At 37.8% G+C, this 17879-nt stretch overlaps 1 protein-coding gene across 6 annotated transcripts; it reads left to right on the top strand.

The window, feature by feature from the left end:
• On the top strand, nt 1–16901 carry mtm1 (myotubularin 1). 6 transcript variants are annotated; one of them, XM_081359001.1, is made up of 15 exons: nt 1–83; nt 2473–2552; nt 5252–5324; nt 5855–5949; nt 7974–8084; nt 8764–8865; nt 9078–9161; nt 9369–9518; nt 10217–10402; nt 10881–11066; nt 11145–11348; nt 11583–11675; nt 12343–12456; nt 14375–14551; nt 15265–16901. In XM_081359001.1, exons 2-15 carry the CDS (start codon nt 2499–2501, stop codon nt 15445–15447), a joined length of 1812 nt encoding a protein of 603 aa, XP_081215127.1. In that variant the 5' UTR covers nt 1–83; nt 2473–2498; the 3' UTR covers nt 15448–16901. The 6 variants fall into 6 exon arrangements, with proteins under 6 accessions (XP_081215127.1, XP_081215128.1, XP_081215132.1 ...); XM_081359002.1 differs by having other exon boundaries at nt 3–83; nt 2476–2552; XM_081359006.1 differs by having other exon boundaries at nt 3–83; nt 2476–2552; nt 15271–15597.
• The last annotated feature ends 978 nt before the right edge of the window (nt 16902–17879 follow it).

Here is a 17879-nt window from a genome sequence, read left to right as displayed (position 1 = left end):
GTCACGTGACTCGGGCTGAGCGCTTCCTGCGGCGGTGCAAAACAGACTGGCGATCTGAGGAACGGAGAATTGCTAGTTTCTGGGTAAGTTAACACATTTGCAAACCCAATATTGCTCGGGTTGCACGTTATGACTTTTCGACGAGGGTCTGGTCTGTATTAAGGGCTGCTTGGAGCGGACTCCGGGGTAAATGTAGCACTTGAGAGCTGCCGTAGAGATAGGCCCGAGCTGTTTCCTGGTCACAGTCCTGTGCTGGAATACATTCACAGAGTAAGTGCTCACTCGAAAGCGCTAGAAGTTCTGAAAGTGGAGTTTTTAGACACTTGCGAACCTTATGTCGATGTGTATGTCCTTATCTGTCACTGTTTTGACACTATGAATGGAAGTGGATATGTATAACGTTACATATGGGCCAGATTAATACTGATCATGATTTTCCATCACATCATCACACAAGTTAGTGAAAGTGTGTAGCTACTTGTTTCATGTTTGATCCGGGCGCGAAACGCCGCAGGCTGAGTTTATATAACGTTAGGTGTAAGTGAAACTGCCTTGGCCAGATTGTTTTCATTCTCTCTTATCTCTAAGTTAAAATTTATAGGCTAATCAACTTTTGTATACGACTTTAAGGCTATGGGATTTTGTGTTATGTGTGCTGAATATTGAAGTGCATGATGAATGAAGGGTGTAAATGTGCCACATCAGTCCTTCCTGTCATCGTTATAAATACCTCTCTCTCTCTCTCTTTCTCTCTCTCTCATTCCTCCCAGACTGGTGCTATAATCATTTACATCTCTATCTCTGACCGCTAACCTCATGTGTCATGCCCTCAGGTGTTCATTTGAACCTCTGAGCTTCATTTTTGCCCCACATATGACTCAAAGATCTGGTTTGTTCTGTTTTCTACATCACTGTTCATTGCAAATGTGTAAATTTAGCCCAAATAGTGACTTCATGCTCTGAGGTCCGGATGTGGTCAGATATTGTTGAAGGGTTTTTGGTGTCAACACTAAAAAGTTTTGCGGCATGATTGTGTTTTTGGGTTGCTTTTATAAAACAAAAATGTTTTGTATTTGTATTTTAAAAAGTTCATTAACAAATAATTCACATTATTTAATTTATATTAATATAACTTACATTTCAGACAAAAAAGGCCAATTGAAAGAATTTATGCCCAAAGGATCGTGGTTCAAAATGTTCAAAAGTCAATTTAATCAAGTAAACTCTTGTCAACATATCTGTCCCTCAATGCTTCAAATGACAGGATGTTCTTGCTCTCTGAGTGAATTAATAGCTCATTTTAATGCTGTCGATCAAATGTGTTTCATGTTTTCTCTCACTTCCGCTTACTGACACATCTGTGGTCGTTTCTGCTAAAAATATATGAAGACGACTGTAGAAACAGCAACTGTGCTGCTTGAGAACATCAGGGTTCATATAAAAATACAAGGTTTTATTGGCGTGTCAGTCGGTGCTTTAGTTTGCTGCCTTTCGTACTGATTCATCATTTCAACAAGTCAAAAAGTCTATACAAAGCTCAACAATACAGCTCTCTTACTTTATTTGATCATAAATGTGTTTTTATACTTTTTTAGACTTAAACATTTGGATGTCTGTGATGTAGGGCTGTGACAGTGTCAAATATTGTTAAATTTGTGGAAAATCGGGTGACCAGATTGCAAAACCGAAAACAAAAATGACAAGTTGAATGCTGTTCTTTTGAACTTTATATTCATCAAAGAATCTGAAGAAACAAAGTTTTCCACAAAAATATTAAGCAGCACAACTGTTTTCAACATTGATGATAATAAGAAATATATCTTGAGCACCAAATCAGCATATTAGAATGATTTCTGGAGGATCATGTGACACTGAAGAATGGAGTAATGATGATGAAAATTTACATTTGACTTTTAAATAGGCCTATATTAAAATAGGGAAATTATTTTATATTGTAAAATTATTTCACAATATTACTATTTCTATTGTATATCTGATCAAATAAATGCAGTCTTGGTGAGCATAAGACACTTCTTTAAAAAAACATTTTTTAAAAACTCTTACCGACCCCAACCTTTTGAATTGAAGAGAAAAAAATCGAAATTTTGAGAATGATTTTTCATAGTCTTTGAAGCACTATATACCATTTATTGTCCAGCAATCTGTTGCTGTCATGGAGTTTCATTATTGCTGTGTAATTTCAAGTCATAATTAAAAACCTAATACAAATTGTCTAACCTTTATTTATTTTTTTAAGAAAATTTGAAAATGAATTTAAAATATATGTGTATTTATTATATTAATTTGCATCTAAACTTTGGAAAATGTTTAGGCTAAATATTCTTTTTTTAGGTTGAGTCTAGTGTAGGTGTAGACACAACAAGTGTCTACACATCTGAACTACCAGCCAGCAGAAAAAAGTCCTGATTGTTGAGCTGAAAAGAAAAATGATATTTCTCTTGTGTCTTTCAGTAGCGGTGGAAGAAGCAAACCCAGTGATGGCCTCGGCTCCTTACAACTCCAGTCCTCTGGGGAACAGCTCCAGCCAAAACGTGAGTGAAGCCTGTGTGCAGATGTGCTATAATTGCGCTGTCTTCATGTCCTACGACTGTAACAGAATGTTTCTCATTTTCCCCTCTTTGCTTTCAAACTACATGATCCCTATAAGTGTGCGATGCTGTTGTAGAGGGTTAGACTTTCAGCTTCTGCATGAATAAATAATATATTTCACTGGTGTCAATAGAGCTGCCCTTTGCTCTGCTCTCCTATAGAATTAAGCAACCATATAGATGCTATAGAACATAGAGACATTGATAGCATTCATATGCTTTATTTATAGCTTTATCTTTGTAAAGCGACCTTGGGTGTTGGAAAGGCGCTATATAAATAAAATTATTATTATTATTATATGCTGCCTTGTGCCTTATTCTTTTTTATTTACATCTCTCATTTTACATTTAAACTCTGCATTTATATACACTAATATTAGCACTTTAAAAAAATAATTTGTCAAACACAAGACTATTTCTGTGAACTGCAAAAAAGAAAATTGTGGGGAAAAAGATATATATATATATGTATATGTGTATATATGTATGGAAAATATGTAATAAAAAAAATTATATATATATATATTTTTTATATAAAATGGCAAAAAAGAAAGTTGATGTCAAAGTTATTTGTCAGGTATCCAACTGAACTATTTTAAGATCAGAAAGTGCATTCAGTCCTGCATAGCTATTCAGTACATTTATAGAGTGATAATAATAATAATACGCATATTGCATAGGGCTGTGACAGAGGCAGTTTTTATTTATTTATTTTTATACCATGGACCAACTACCAGCGGTGGAGCAGTGGTTGGGAATGTGGTCCGTGGTTTAATAAAGCACCGTACCTTACCAAGTCTAACAAGCACAAGCAGTGTTAAATAGAATTTGATAAGTGAAGTAAAAGGGTATCTGTCCTGCAACTTTTTTCTTTTTTTTACCACAGTAAAGGATGCAAATATAGGAATTAAAAGCAAATTAAAGGAAAAAACATGTATAATACCCTGTGAAAATGGCTGAGACAAGAGTGAAGGTATGAGAAAAGAAACGACATTCCAGGTCCAGTGGAATAACTCCTGTAATATTGTTAAATTCGTGGAAAATCTGGTGACCTGATCGCCAAATGGAATTCAAAGACTTTATAAGTATATGTATATATGAATTTAAATGTATGGGCTCATGTACCTGTCTCATTCACTCTCATTTCGTAATATTCACATAAAACAGCATTCACAAGCAAACCGCCGCGGTGGGGCGGCTGTCAAGTTGACAAGCACAGCTCAAATATTGCATGCTGCTATGTGTAAAAACCTTGTAATTCAAATGGGAACTTGTAATAGTGGTTTAAACAAAATAGATTGTTTCCATTAAAAGCAGAGCACCCCTCCCTACATGAACACATGCATATGCAGTGTCTGGTTTGGCACATGTAACCTCTCTGGGCAGGGGGGATTCCAGGCAGACAGGGAGTTGGCACTTCGCTGGGGCTTAAGCCAGGAGACTGCTGCTCCATACATATGTTAACGGAGCTGTAACACCTGGCAGGTGATAGGCAGCAGAACCCGACTCTCCGTTTTTTTTCAGGGTCCCTGAGGACAGCTAGAGAGATTTTGTACAAAGGACCGTCCATCTGTCTCTGTGATTGCCTCTGTTGGTCTCTTTTATCTTAGTCTTCCTTCCTTCCTTCCTTCCTTCCTTCCTTCCTTCCTTCCTTCCTTCCTTCCTTCCTTCCTTCCTTCCTTCCTTCCTTCCTTCCTTCCTTCCTTCCTCCCTCCCTCCCTCCCTCCCTCCCTCCCTCCTTCCTTCCTTCCTTCCTTCCTTCCTTCCTTCCTTCCTTCCTTCCTTCCTTCCTTCCTTCCTTCCTTCCTTCCCTCCTTCCCTCCCTCCCTTCCTCCCTCCCTCCTTCCTTCCTTCCCTCCCAGCAAATAACTAAAACTAATCCATTTGGGCTTGATTTACCAGAAGACTATGAACAATTGCTGATGAATTGTGGCGAAAATACACACTGTACCTTTAAGATGTCTTTAACAGTGTTTCTTTTAATCCTCTTACTAGTTGGTTGTTTTTATCTCTCCCCCTTCCTCGTCTGTCATCTCTGTTTACCCAACTACCTCTTATTTGTGTAAACCAGGTTAGTTTCCCAGCTAGGATCACTGTATTTGTATGTGTTTTGTCTGTTCCATTTGTCATCTCGAGAACACGGACTAGACATTACCCAGAAGCCCTTGCTTCAATTTGCCCATAGGGTTGCGACGTGCAAAACACTCAACAGCAGCAAAAGGCCGACTGGATAAACGACTACACGCAGCGAATGGCACTCTTAGCTCGCATTCCAGTTCACTAACCTTCAACTGGCAGCAGGAAAATAGCCCAGGGAAAGACAATCTGGATCCCTGATCTCACACACACACACACACACACATAAAGCATCAGACTGGTGTTCACAGGCAGAGGGTGAAAGAGGACAGTGACTCTTTATTTTCCTCTCTTCACTACTTCCTCTTCCATTACTTCCTGTCACTTTCAGATTTTTCTCTGCAGTTATTTTTTCCTCCTATCAGATGCCACTGAGTACAGTTCTGTCTGCTCAGACATGTAGTGTATTAATGTTGAAGCAGTTGTGATCATCCTTATATGAGAGCGTTTGTGTATGTGTGAGGGATGCACCCGTATCAACTCAATGTTCCTGCATGTGTTGACAGGCGTCCAGAGAGAGCCTGAAGATGGAGCCGTTGGCAGATGTTGCCGTGCTGCCGGGAGAAGAGCGAGTGATCGGTGAGTGAGAGCGTGTGTGTGTGTGTGTGTTTGTGGGCTCTCACTGACTAAAAATGAATATGATTGATATCTTCATAAGCCTTTTGGTCATCTTTTTGTGTTGTAAAATGCACTATTTTAGTATTGGCACTTTAAAATGTAATGTTGCCAGAACTCGATTCAGTATGGCTGTTAAAGTAGTATATCTATTTTTTAATATAGTAAAGTTGTTACATTGCAGATTTGTTTCTCATTGCTTTGTTGTTCATTTGGGAAACATCCATTGCTTCACACTCCAGACCAGTAAGTGGCGGAAATGTGGCCAACGTATTGGCAATAATGCCGCATCACACAGTTGTATTTAATAATAATAGATAATAGGGAGCTATAAAATTAAAGTACTATGCTGGTCATGTGATCTCAAAATGGCAGCCCCCATGAGGGAGGACCACTCTTTAGTTATATAGCTTTGACTTGTCCACTGATATTACTGTCTGCATCTCATGTGAGTTTACAACATTTTGTCTTTCCCGCTCTATTTTACTCTTCAGATAAAGAGATCATCTATATCTGCCCCTTTAATTCTGCAGTCAAAGGAAAGGTGTCCATCACCAACTATAGACTCTACTTCAAGAACACTGACTCAGTAAGAGAAACTTTCATTTTCATTTTTCAAAATCAACGCATTTGTTCTCTAAGTGTTCAGGCACAGTAATTCTGAGACCATGCCAGGAGCTCCTCTGTTTAAAACCTCATTTTGTCCTTTTAAAGGCTTGTTTCTGCATTCTTTATTTTGAATACAATTTTAGTGTGTACCTTAGTTATAGCACATATCTATTAGTCTGTGTTACCAGAGAGAAGAGTGGGATATGAGAGGACAGGAAGGAGGGATTTTGTATCACATCATATCAGAGAAAGGCTTTCATCTGGTTTCTGGCTCTGTCCTTGTTTGGCACATGGTAGCGGGCACCTGCAGCCCTGTTTTGTGGACGTTTTGACCGTTGCTGGGGTCCGTTGCCATGATCTGTCAGCTTGGCAAAGTGAGGGCAAGGAAGAAAGTTGGTGGTACACAAAAGTTATGAATTTCATACAAGTATTGATATTATTTGCATATTCATGGATCCACATATACTAAATGAAGCAAGAGTGTAGTTACATTCAAGCTATTTTACAGTAGCACCTCAATGCAGTACACGAGATCCGGGGGGTGGAGTTGGATCCAGATATAAGGGGTGGAGATTGGTAGGTTTAGGGGTGGGTTTAGGGATTAAGGGGTGGAGATGGGTAGGTTTAGGGATCAGGGGGTGGAGATGGGTAGGTTTAGGTATATGTAAGGTGGGAGGAGATGGATCTGGATCCGACTCCTCCCCGTGGATTTCATGTTCCGCAGTGAGGACCATCTCCTATTTTAAGGCATGAATAAAAAAAATTTAGCTTTAAGGGATAAAGTTATTGACTACAAGGGTACCTACCTTGCTATTCTTGTTATGGTTGAGCCGTTGCTTACACATTACATCAGCACTTTACTAGAGCACCCTCATCAATTTCAGACTCAGTGATTTGATTCTGGAACCGGGCCTGGTGTGATATGTATCAGGTCTTTTACTATAATTGTGTGGAATGGAAAGCGTTATTTCTGAGGTGTTTATAGTACATACAGTACTGTGCAAAAGTCTTAGGCATGTTAAAGGACAAATCAAGTGAAAAATGAACCTGGGGTTAATTAACACATGGTTACCGAGTCGATCGTTCCCTGCGATGCGTTTTCATGAAAATCGAATGTAAAGAGTTTTATCTTTAAAAACAGATTAGCTCATAACAGTAGTATATTGGGCACAGAGTAAGTAAAAATAAATCGCTAGTTAATACCACTAACAAGGCTCAAAATAGCCTCACACTAACACGGTAACATAATGAGGGTCCTTACATACAAACCGAAGCATTGAGAACTTTGTAAGTGTACAGACAGTTTAATAAGAAGATACTTTTTAAAGACAGTACATTACGCGTTGACATGCAGGATCCATCTTGGAAAACAGTCTCGACTAATCGAGCCACGAACGCCGTCGATAGGATAGCTGGCCGATAGGAATTACGTTTGTGAAATCTAACGTAGCACGGCGTTCGTGGCTCGATTAGTCGAGACTGTTTTCCAAGATGGATCCTGCATGTCAACGCGTAATGTACTGTCTTTATAAAGTATCTTCTTATTAAACTGTCTGTACACTTACAAAGTTCTCAATGCTTCGGTTTGTATGTAAGGACCCTCATTATGTTACCGTGTTAGTGTGAGGCTATTTTGAGCCTTGTTAGTGGTATTAACTAGCGATTTATTTTTACTTACTCTGTGCCCCATATACTAGTGTTATGAGCTAATCTGTTTTTAAAGATAAAACTCTTTACATTCGATTTTCATGAAAACGCATCGCAGGGAACGATCGACTCGGTAACCATGTGTTTATTAACCCCAGGTTCATTTTTCACTTGATTTGTCCTTTAATGTGGATTATTACAATTAATGGCAAAAAGAATGTTTGGAAATGTAAATTTCCTACTGACACACTACAGCAAAAGATATAAATAACTGACTTAAAACCATTTTTTTTGGCCATTAAACCATTAACATGCCTAAGACTAAGATTTTGTCTTTCCGTCACTTCCTGTCTTAAGGAGACACCAGTTACCCTCAACGTGCCCTTAGGTGTCATAAGTCGCGTAGAGAAGATGGGCGGAGCCTCCAGTCGAGGAGAGAACTCCTACGGGTTAGAAATCACCTGCAAGGTAACGCTCACACAAGGCCTAAGAAATCCACATTTCATAACATCTAATGTTAAAGAAAACATTTAAAAGGTTTAAGGTTTATTACCACACTACTGCTTAAAAGTTTGGGGTCAGTAAGATTGTTTTTTAAAGAAATACATTTTATTCAGCAAGGATGCATTACATTTATCAAAAGTTAAAGACATTTCGGTAACACTTTACAATGAGGTTCATTAACATTAGTTAACTACATTAGTTAGCATGAACTAATAATGAACTGCACTTATACAGCATTTATTAATGTTAATTTCAACGTTTACTAATACTTTATTAAAATCTTGTATTAAATAATGCACTGTGAACTAACATGAACAAACAGCTTTATTTTTATTAACTATTAATGAATAAGTTAAGTTCATGTTAGTTAATTAGTTAAACTAATGTTAACTAATGAATCTTATTGTAAAGTGTTAACGACATTTCTAATGAAATAAAGATTTATATAGTTAAAAGTAAATCCTGTTCTTTTAAACTTTCTATTTATCAAAGAATGCTGAAAAAAATACATGTATCAGGGTTTCCACAAAAATATTCAAATGAATATGAAATGTGACCGGTTTGCCTAGAGCAGGACAAGCATCCACTTTTTGAAAGTATGACATTTGACATTCTCAAATAATTTTGTGTGTGTGTTTATCAGGACATGAGGAACCTGCGATTTGCACTGAAGCAAGAAGGCCACAGTCGAAGAGACATATTTGAGATTCTTTTCAAATATGCTTTCCCACTGTCTCATGGAATGGTCAGTGTTTAACTAGATTCTCAAATGCTACATTTCACACTCATTTAAAATTATTTGAAACAACATTAATCTTTGCATTTTATACAGTGCTATTGAGTGTTGTGTCAATGTTTCAGCATTTCACAACTGGCTTTCATCAGTAGCTGAATGTACTATGAAATACTGGTGTAACTGACTCTTTCACTTTTCTTCTGTTTCTTTGACTCTCACAGCAACTCTTTGCCTTTCTGAGTCAGGAAAAGTATGAGGAGAATGGCTGGAACGTTTATGAGCCTTTGGAAGAGTACAGGAGGCAGGTGAGGACCAGATGCCAGGACTTGTGCTAGTTTAGAAAGGGTTGTGCTGCCCTTGTGCATCCCGCTCCCCCTCACCATTCACTTACAATTGCAATTGATATGATATTATATGATATTTGTTGCTAATGTAATTGTATAAGACAATACATAGTGCACAATCTACTTGTATTAAAGATTATGTGTTGTTGCTGTTGTTCTGTTTGTCAGGGTCTACCCAATAGTGAGTGGAGGGTCACTTTCATCAATAAGAACTACGAGCTGTGTGACACTTATCCCACAATTCTTGTTGTTCCATACAAGGCCACAGACGAAGATCTTAGAAGAGTCGCTACTTTCCGTTCCCGCTGCCGCATTCCGGTGAGCTCTTTTACAGATGAGCAGTATGAAAGGTCAGAATAATGGTGTGATTTTTGTTGGAAGGTCACATTCAAGCTTCTGTTGCATAAGGAAAAGGCTGTATAGTGGAGAATGTTAGCTTTTTGCGCATAAAAAATAAAGCAGGGCTTTTCAGATTTATACATTTGAAGGCAAATACATTTACCTTCATGTACAGTATCTGGCTGGATATTTATATATCTCTGTATGATGAACATCATAGATGCACTAATATTACACGTCTGGCTGATACAATAAGCCAATAATTATTTTCATGTTATGGCTGATAACCAAAATGGCCGATATTAAAATTCTATGCTATTTTGTCTAAATAAATCTAAAAATAAAACACAAAAAGCTGCAGTCAGTAATTTTAAATGCTACAAGTGAATTTACATGAAAAATGTTAAATATATAAATTCAATGATAAAATTGGGAAGTAAGCATACACAATTAAATATTAAATATGGACATTATACAATGTCGACAGATACCAATAAGTAAAATGTTTTCTATTGGCAAATAAACCGATATGGTTGTTAACGTTTTTTTATTTTTCTTGTCTTCTACCTTTTTAAAGATTCTTACAAAAAAAAAATATATATTATGTTCGGTGATGACCTTACCATCTGTGATGATGATGATGATGATGATGATGATGGGTTTCCTTCCACTCTCAGGTGTTGTCGTGGTTCCATAAAGAGAACCATGCTGTGATCACGCGGTGTAGCCAGCCTTTGGTGGGCATGAGCGGCAAGCGCAACAAAGATGATGAAAGATATTTGGACATCATCCGTGAGACCAATGGCACTATCAAACTCACCATCTATGACGCCAGGCCTAACGTCAACGCTGTGGCGAACAAGGTTAGGTTCCAGAAGGTCACTAATAAATGGGGATCATTGGCAGACCTAAGATATTCAAATTCATCTCCAAGAAGTTCTTGAGAGTTTTTGAATATGAAAAAAACACTTTTTGTTTACCTCATTTCTAACATATGGCCTTATCCACTGAAGGTATGTGCTGGTTACTGTTTCCCAGTCAGACTTGGACTATTGGTTTGTATTAAATAAACAAAACGGTGTGCTTGCATGAGTATGTTTTCAGTTTTTGTGTGTTGCCAGACTAATTAAAATCAAAAAGTGGACCCATAGTGGACCACCACAGAGGTGCTTTGCCAAGCTGAACACCGCTGACAGAGCATTTTGAAATGGCATTATTGATCCAATAATTTCTCTTGCACAATGTGTTTTGGTACATGAAGTGTGAATGCAAGTGTGCAGAATTTCTCGTTTACGTGATCACATATCATAACCGGTAGACCTCTCTACCTTTACCCTCCAGGCCACGGGTGGGGGTTACGAGGGCGACGATGCCTATCAGAACGCTGAGCTGGTCTTTCTAGACATCCATAATATCCATGTCATGAGAGAGTCACTGAAGAAGCTAAAGGACATTGTCTACCCCAATGTGGAGGAGTCTCATTGGCTCTCCAGCCTGGAGTCCACCCACTGGCTAGAACACATTAAGGTTTGTTTTTTCATGCATACTAATATATATTCTCAAACTTAATATCATCTAATGTAGCTATCTACCTTCCTGCTCTAGTTGGTGCTATCAGGGGCCATCCAGGTGGCTGATAAGGTGTCTTCTGGGAACTCTGTGATGGTGCACTGCAGTGATGGCTGGGACCGCACAGCTCAGCTCACCTCTTTGTCCATGCTGATGCTGGACTCCTACTACAGGACTCTCGGTGGCTTCCAGGTGCTCCTGGAGAAGGAATGGATCGGCTTCGGACACAAGTTCGCCTCAGTGAGTTTTACTGAGTTTACAAATTCTTGCATCTGCAAAACCACACAATTTAATGATGGAGTTTGAGTTCTATCAGCCATGTTATCAGGGTGATTGCTTTGATAGAGTTGATAGAGTGTAATTAAGGGTGAACTACAACCTCAGTGTTAGATTTTGTATTGTGTAAAAAAAAAAGAAAGAATCGTTATCAGTTGGTATTTCTGTCATACTTTGTGTGTTTGTGTGTGTGTGTAGAGAATCGGCCATGGAGACAAAAACCATGCAGATCAGGACAGGTCACCTATCTTTTTGCAATTCATTGACTGCGTGTGGCAAATGACTAAACAGGTATGGATCTAATTGTCTAACCATGTCATGTCATGTCATGCTGCTGCAAACTGCTGCAAAATTTCTTTTCTTTTCTGTGGAGCACAAAACGAGGTATTTTTCATAATGTCTGAGCTGCTGTTTTCCATCTAACCAATGTGGATACTAATGCTAAGACCCCGATATATGCACAGCAACGTTTTTTTTGGTTCTTCAAAGATATGTGCCTATTAAAATGACTAGATTTCACCCCTGCAAAAATCCTTGAAAACAATGGTAAATGTGACCGCACTTTAACACATGAGAACCTGCGGCAGTCAGCATCATTGACATCAAGCCTGGTGCAATCCATTTTTATGCGGCATAGTTTAATATATGTAACATTTAATGAGATTTAACTGAGTAATTGCTTTAATTTCACACAAAGCTATTATATGTCGCCAGCAGTAGGATTAAGTACTTGTATGGTACTGTTTGCCGTTTTTGGAGCTACTTTCATTCATGGAAAACAGCATCTTAAGTGGCAGCTATTTTATTCTAAATATCTCTTTTTGTGTACAGAAAAAGAAACCAAATCATACAGATTTGGAATAGATTTTCTATGTGTTTTGTTCTTCAGAGTTGACAGCTATTTAGAGTTAAATGCAAGTAAATCTGTTTAACTTTTATCCCTCTCCCACATCTGCAGTTCCCAACAGCGTTTGAGTTTAATGAACGTCTCCTGGTAGTAATCTTGGATCACCTGTACAGCTGCCGCTTTGGCACGTTCCTCTACAACTGTGAGAGCGCTCGTGAAAGCAATGTAAGAAATAACAAACACACATCGATATACAAGCCCTGAACTTCCCTTATCTTTAATACAAACTGGACCATAATGTGTAGAGCTGCACGATTAATCGCTAAAAGATTGCTATCTTGATTCATACACCCATCTGATCTCATTCCTAAATGACAATGATTTCGCCTGTCTGTTAAACCTTTGACAAAATCACACCAGAACATTCATATCTGTGTTGGCGCGGCCTCTGACCCAGACAAAGCATTTATCATGTGTAGGTATGAAGCTATGGAAAGCTATGGGTCTATGGAAGCTATGAAAATAGAGCAAATAAAACATTTATTTGTCATTGAATCATTCATTCAAGAGATTCGTTCAAAAATGCTGATTCATCCAGTAATGAAACAAGGGAAGTATTTATGAGTGAGTTGTTGAATCAATCATTCAAACCAAGGATTCGCAAACCGCTTGCTCTTGAAAGATGGTGTTCAAAATCCTTAGTTTTAAGTTTTATATTGTGTAGGTCTCCTGCTAACTGGTTAACTCACATTATTACTGTCTTACTGAAATACTTCTGCTGATCAGCTGTGGGCCACTATTACCTAAAACCGTGTCTATTAATGCAGATTGTCTGTCGTTCTCACTACTTTGAGGAAAGATTAAGCATGGAGCAAGATTTGTTTTACCAACGTTTACCAACGAGCTCGGCTAATATATGCACTGTTATTGATACAGTTTCCACATGTTCATCGCCATAAATTTGAAAAATACTCTGTAAATAAATTAGTACAAGTAAAAGAATCGGTTTGTTTGATGTTTTTACCTTTGATGCATGTAAACCTGTTTTAGGAGACTCCAAAACCACATTAAGAAACTTTAAAATAGCATAATAGGGGCACTTTAAATAAACTGCAGCAATTAACATTTTGTCAGAATTGCCTCTAGTTGTCTGTTCAGAATTGTGGGAGAATCTTGATCTCTGTTTGAAAAAAAAAAAAAAAATGTATCCAGTCATGCAGCTCTAATCTGTCGTAGACAAAAAAACAAAACAAAATATATAATATTTAATTTTTACTCATCATATATAGTGCCTAGTGAATGATGTATCAGACGATGTTAGCAAAATACTGATTAATCGGCCATGAAGATACAGTAGCGTCTAAAGATGTAAGACCACTTGTGAAAATGCTTTCATTTTTATATATATAAAAAGTGAGTGAAAAGTCAGATTTAAGAAGTTAATACAGATTTGACTATTTAATATCATGATATAGAAAAAAAAAATTCTAACCTCAAATTTAACCTCAAATTTCAGATTTTCAGTGTGGTCTCACTTTTGAACCTCACTCTATATTGATCTATCACTGATACATGCATTGTGGAAATATAGCCTAGATCTATTAAATTGTGCTCCATTGTACTATTCTTTCTTTAACTTAATCACACCTTTGTCTGTTAATCTCTAAAATGCCACCTTCTTCATTGCCTATTGGAGGCCACTTGTCATCAGTAGGATAGTATTGGCCTTTGCTTTCTTTCTCCCGCATGCACACATTGCCTTTTATTTCTCTCAGTGCTCATTGTGTGAAGTAGAGCATGAGTAAAAGGGATGCTTGACTGACTCTCAGTCGGAGTAGGACGCACTTTGGGGAGATGAAACATTCATTCTGGTGGCCATCTAGAGCCGTCCACCGCAACAACAATGTTAGGGTGCACAGTCCCACTTTATCTACTGCTAACCAAAGGATTTGACACCTTACCATTTGAATTACTAATATATTCAACAGCTGATCCTTAGTTACCAGTGTATTAAATCACCTGTACTTTAATGTGTGTGTGTGTTTATATATTATAATCCTTAAGATTCACTTTAAATAATAGATTAGTGTTTATTCAAAATACCAACTTTCTGATTTTTCTTTTGTCTGTATTGTTTCACTAGAATGTTCGGGTGAAGACGGTGTCTCTGTGGTCTTTGATCAACAGTGACACATCCTTGTATATAAACCCCTTCTACACACCAGAGTCAAGTCGTGTGCTTTACCCTGTAGCCAGCATGCGCCACCTAGAGCTGTGGGTGACCTATTACATCCGGTGGAACCCTCGCATACAGCACCAGGTATGGACATGCATTTCACATCAGGTTGTAGTTTCTTTAGCTTTTGTATGATTGTAAGCATTATTTAAGCTGACATATTTGGAGTATATATATTTATACAAACCGATCTTGGAAAGGGGGAAAAAGCATGTGCATATTTTTTATAGTGGGTGTTTTTGCCTCTGGGTGGGATTGAGTGTTTATCTGTGTGTGTTCGCACCCGATTCAGCGGTGCAGAAAATCCTCTCTCTCCAGTTTAATTACGTTCTGGCACTGCAGTGAACTGTCACTCAAACTGTCCTTATCACCACACACACACACACACACACGCATTCTATCACAGTGGTTTTGCAGAAGCCACTTCAGCATTGGCACGCATAAGAATTTTGCCACATTAGTCATAACATTGACAAATGCCGTTTACCAGTATACAAATTAAATGCGACAAAAACAATAGACCAATGAAAACGTACAAATGTTATGTGTACAGACCAAAGTGCCTTTTTTGAGTATTAAATTGCATATTTTTATCATAATTATTATCCAGCAAATTATAGATTAATACAAAAATGCTTGTCTGAGAACTAGTATTCCAACATCTTGTTAGCATCAAAAATGTTTTGTGTTGCAGATGTGATTGGTTTTCCTTTTTTGAAGTCAAAGAGTGTTTTTGCTGCCCTCTGGTGGATGTCACTTCACATGTATGAATGTTTGTGTTTATTTGTGCCTGTCAGCAACAGAGTCCAGTGGAGCAGCGCTATAAGGAGCTACTGGCGTTGAGGGATCAGTACCTGAAGAAACTGGAGGAGCTACAGCTCTCAGACTCCGCCCCTTCCTCCACCCACTTGACAAACAGCTCCACCCCCAATGCTGCCACGCCCAATCAGCACATCACACACTTACAGACACCGTTTTGATCACACTCGTAACCTGTTACAGACATTGGACATTTGTACATAGCAATAGTGATAATTATAGTAACACGATTAGTAGTGATGTCGACGATATCGAGTAACAAACCAATTATGCAATAAACCACAGTACGGCCTTCATTGCGCAAAAATAGAAAGAAAAGTTAAACGAAAAGAGAAGCCTTAAAGTGACAGTGCTGTTTTTTCGTGCCGCATACCATGGACGAAAGTGAGTCAAATAGCACGTGTGTGTGTGTGCCAGAAACCACTTGGATACTGTTTGGCATGGTCATGTGATGAATGAAAGCGATCAAGTCAGACGGACGTATGTGATTTATGAGTTGCATTATGTGTGTTATTGGGGTTCTAAAGTGTCTAGATCTGAGTGGAGAACATTTCTGAATGTTGAGCAGTGATAAGATTCTGTTTTACAAGATATTCAAAGAGTGCTAGTCTTGTTTACGGAGTTGTAAACTTTAGTCTACATTGTGTCCAGTCAATCTAGTATCAAGCAGGGTCTTCAACCTTTGGTAGAGCAATCATTTCATTAGTCACTATGCGAGGTTTAACTGCTTGACTCAAATGGCTGACCTCATAAGGTAAAGGAAGCAAGCATGTTGTCTAAATGTCTCATTTTTTCTCTCCGTAAAGGTCATTCGCTGCTCATGTGAGTGCACTATATGGAAGGAAAATGTTTTGAAGTGATTAACATTAGTTTAACATTAATAACAGAACCAGGGTTTTTTTAAGCGAGCGACACAGATACCTTTTCGGTGCCTTTACTCATATTTGAGGTTTTCAGGTGTATATTTTATAGAGAAACCTTTTTTTTTTTCTTTTATGGCAGCATCATCCACTGTGCGTTTGAGCGACCGGTTGTTTCCTCCCCTGCTGAGGTTTGGGAGTTGAACAATTTTAGGCCCTACGTGTTAGTGGCTTTGGGTTATACCCCTTAAAACGGCATTCAGTTGCAACGGAAAGCAAATATTTTGTTTCTGATGGAGCTGACAGTATTGCTCCCAACGAGACGTAGCGTAGTCTGCGAAGTCTTTTGGGAAAGACGGAGTGGCTGTGATATAAATTAGTGTGTTTGTGCTGTTCCAAATTCAGTCTTTTCTTGAGGAAGAGAGTTGTGACTGACACGGGAGGAATAGAGGAGAGTCGTTGATTATGCTGCCTCGGAAAACTGAACTTCTAAAGACTTTGACCTCAATGAGGATATGAAGTTTAAACCATAGTGTGCAAAGACAAAAGTTCAATAAACAAACAAACCATTTGCGGTTGGTTGTTTTTAGGGGGGGAATAAGACAGAAATCTATTTTTTATTTTGTACAAGTACCAGAACTATGTAATTACCTCAAACAAAAACCTATTTTACTGTTGAAAGTTCTATTGTTGTAAAATATAATTATTTTATTCAGTGTAAAATTTGACAGTTTTATAAAAAGGAAAGTAATTAGAAGAAAAAAAACGTTTTGGTTGGTTTTGGTAATTGTAGGTAATTTGCTGAACATCCTCTCATATATATATATATATATATATATTTTTTTTTTTTTCTTTTTTTAATGGGCATTTCATTTTGCTTTGTAACATTTTAAAGATCTGAAAACGATCTGATTCTGTAGTAGGGAAATCTTTTTTTCTCAATCGTATTGCTCAGTGCATGAGATTGGGTGAAGGAAAGCTGCACTCTGATTTTTTTTGTCCTGACATTATCTTAAGTTAGACATAATAGTTTAAAGGGATCTGTTTGTGTTTTGTATTCCCACATGTATCCTTTATTTGTTGCCCAGCTATTGTTCTGTACATAATGCTGATTAAATTAATTTAAAGAGTTCACATGGAAAAGACTGTATGCTGATTATTGTACTCCCAGGCATTCTGATTGTGACACAGCGGCCTGTTTAAAGGTTGCTTACAGTGCTATAAAACGCAATACTTCAATTGTATAAACCACCCCTTGCTATTTATTTCTTTTTCCTAGTGTGAATCTGATAACATTTAAAAAGGTTATTCAAGACCTGCAAGCATGCAATGACTACAATGAAAATGCAATCATCATATCTATGGCAGTGATCTGAATACAGTATAGTTATAAAGATGATTTTATAAAGACAAGCCTGAGCTAAAAAGTAAACCGATGTTTACTGGGTTACATTAATGACGTACATACCACAAATCATCTATTATTTACAATGTTCTTTTTTTTATTTAAAATCACAGAAATGCACAAGAAGTGAATTGTCTGTGTTTTTAACCGACGATGCAATACCATATCAGCAAGGAAATGTTCTTCAGTAGTTTTTGTTTCAAACTCACACCAGTTTAATAGCTAATATCAGTTTTCATAAAAAAAAAAAGTTCAGGCCTTTCCTCAAGACCTCAACTCATATCAGAATATCATTGTAAACAGTTATGTCACTGCAGACAGACAGACA

The sequence above is a fragment of the Scardinius erythrophthalmus genome (assembly GCF_964197995.2).
Source record: "Scardinius erythrophthalmus genome assembly, chromosome: 2".
Classification (NCBI taxonomy): Eukaryota; Metazoa; Chordata; class Actinopteri; order Cypriniformes; family Leuciscidae; genus Scardinius; species Scardinius erythrophthalmus.
Note: the sequence above shows the minus strand (reverse complement) of the source record. Positions and strands in the feature narration are given on the sequence as shown.

Bases quoted from the DNA above. Each gene is read 5' to 3' on its own strand.
- mtm1 (XM_081359001.1), top strand. From the start codon at position 2,499: ATGGCCTCGGCTCCTTACAACTCCAGTCCTCTGGGGAACAGCTCCAGC. The intron at 2,553-5,251 runs GTGAGTGAAGCC...ATGTGTTGACAG, and splicing joins GGAACAGCTCCAGCCAAAAC to GCGTCCAGAGAGAGCCTGAA. The intron at 12,457-14,374 runs GTAAGAAATAAC...TTGTTTCACTAG, and splicing joins AGAGCGCTCGTGAAAGCAAT to AATGTTCGGGTGAAGACGGT.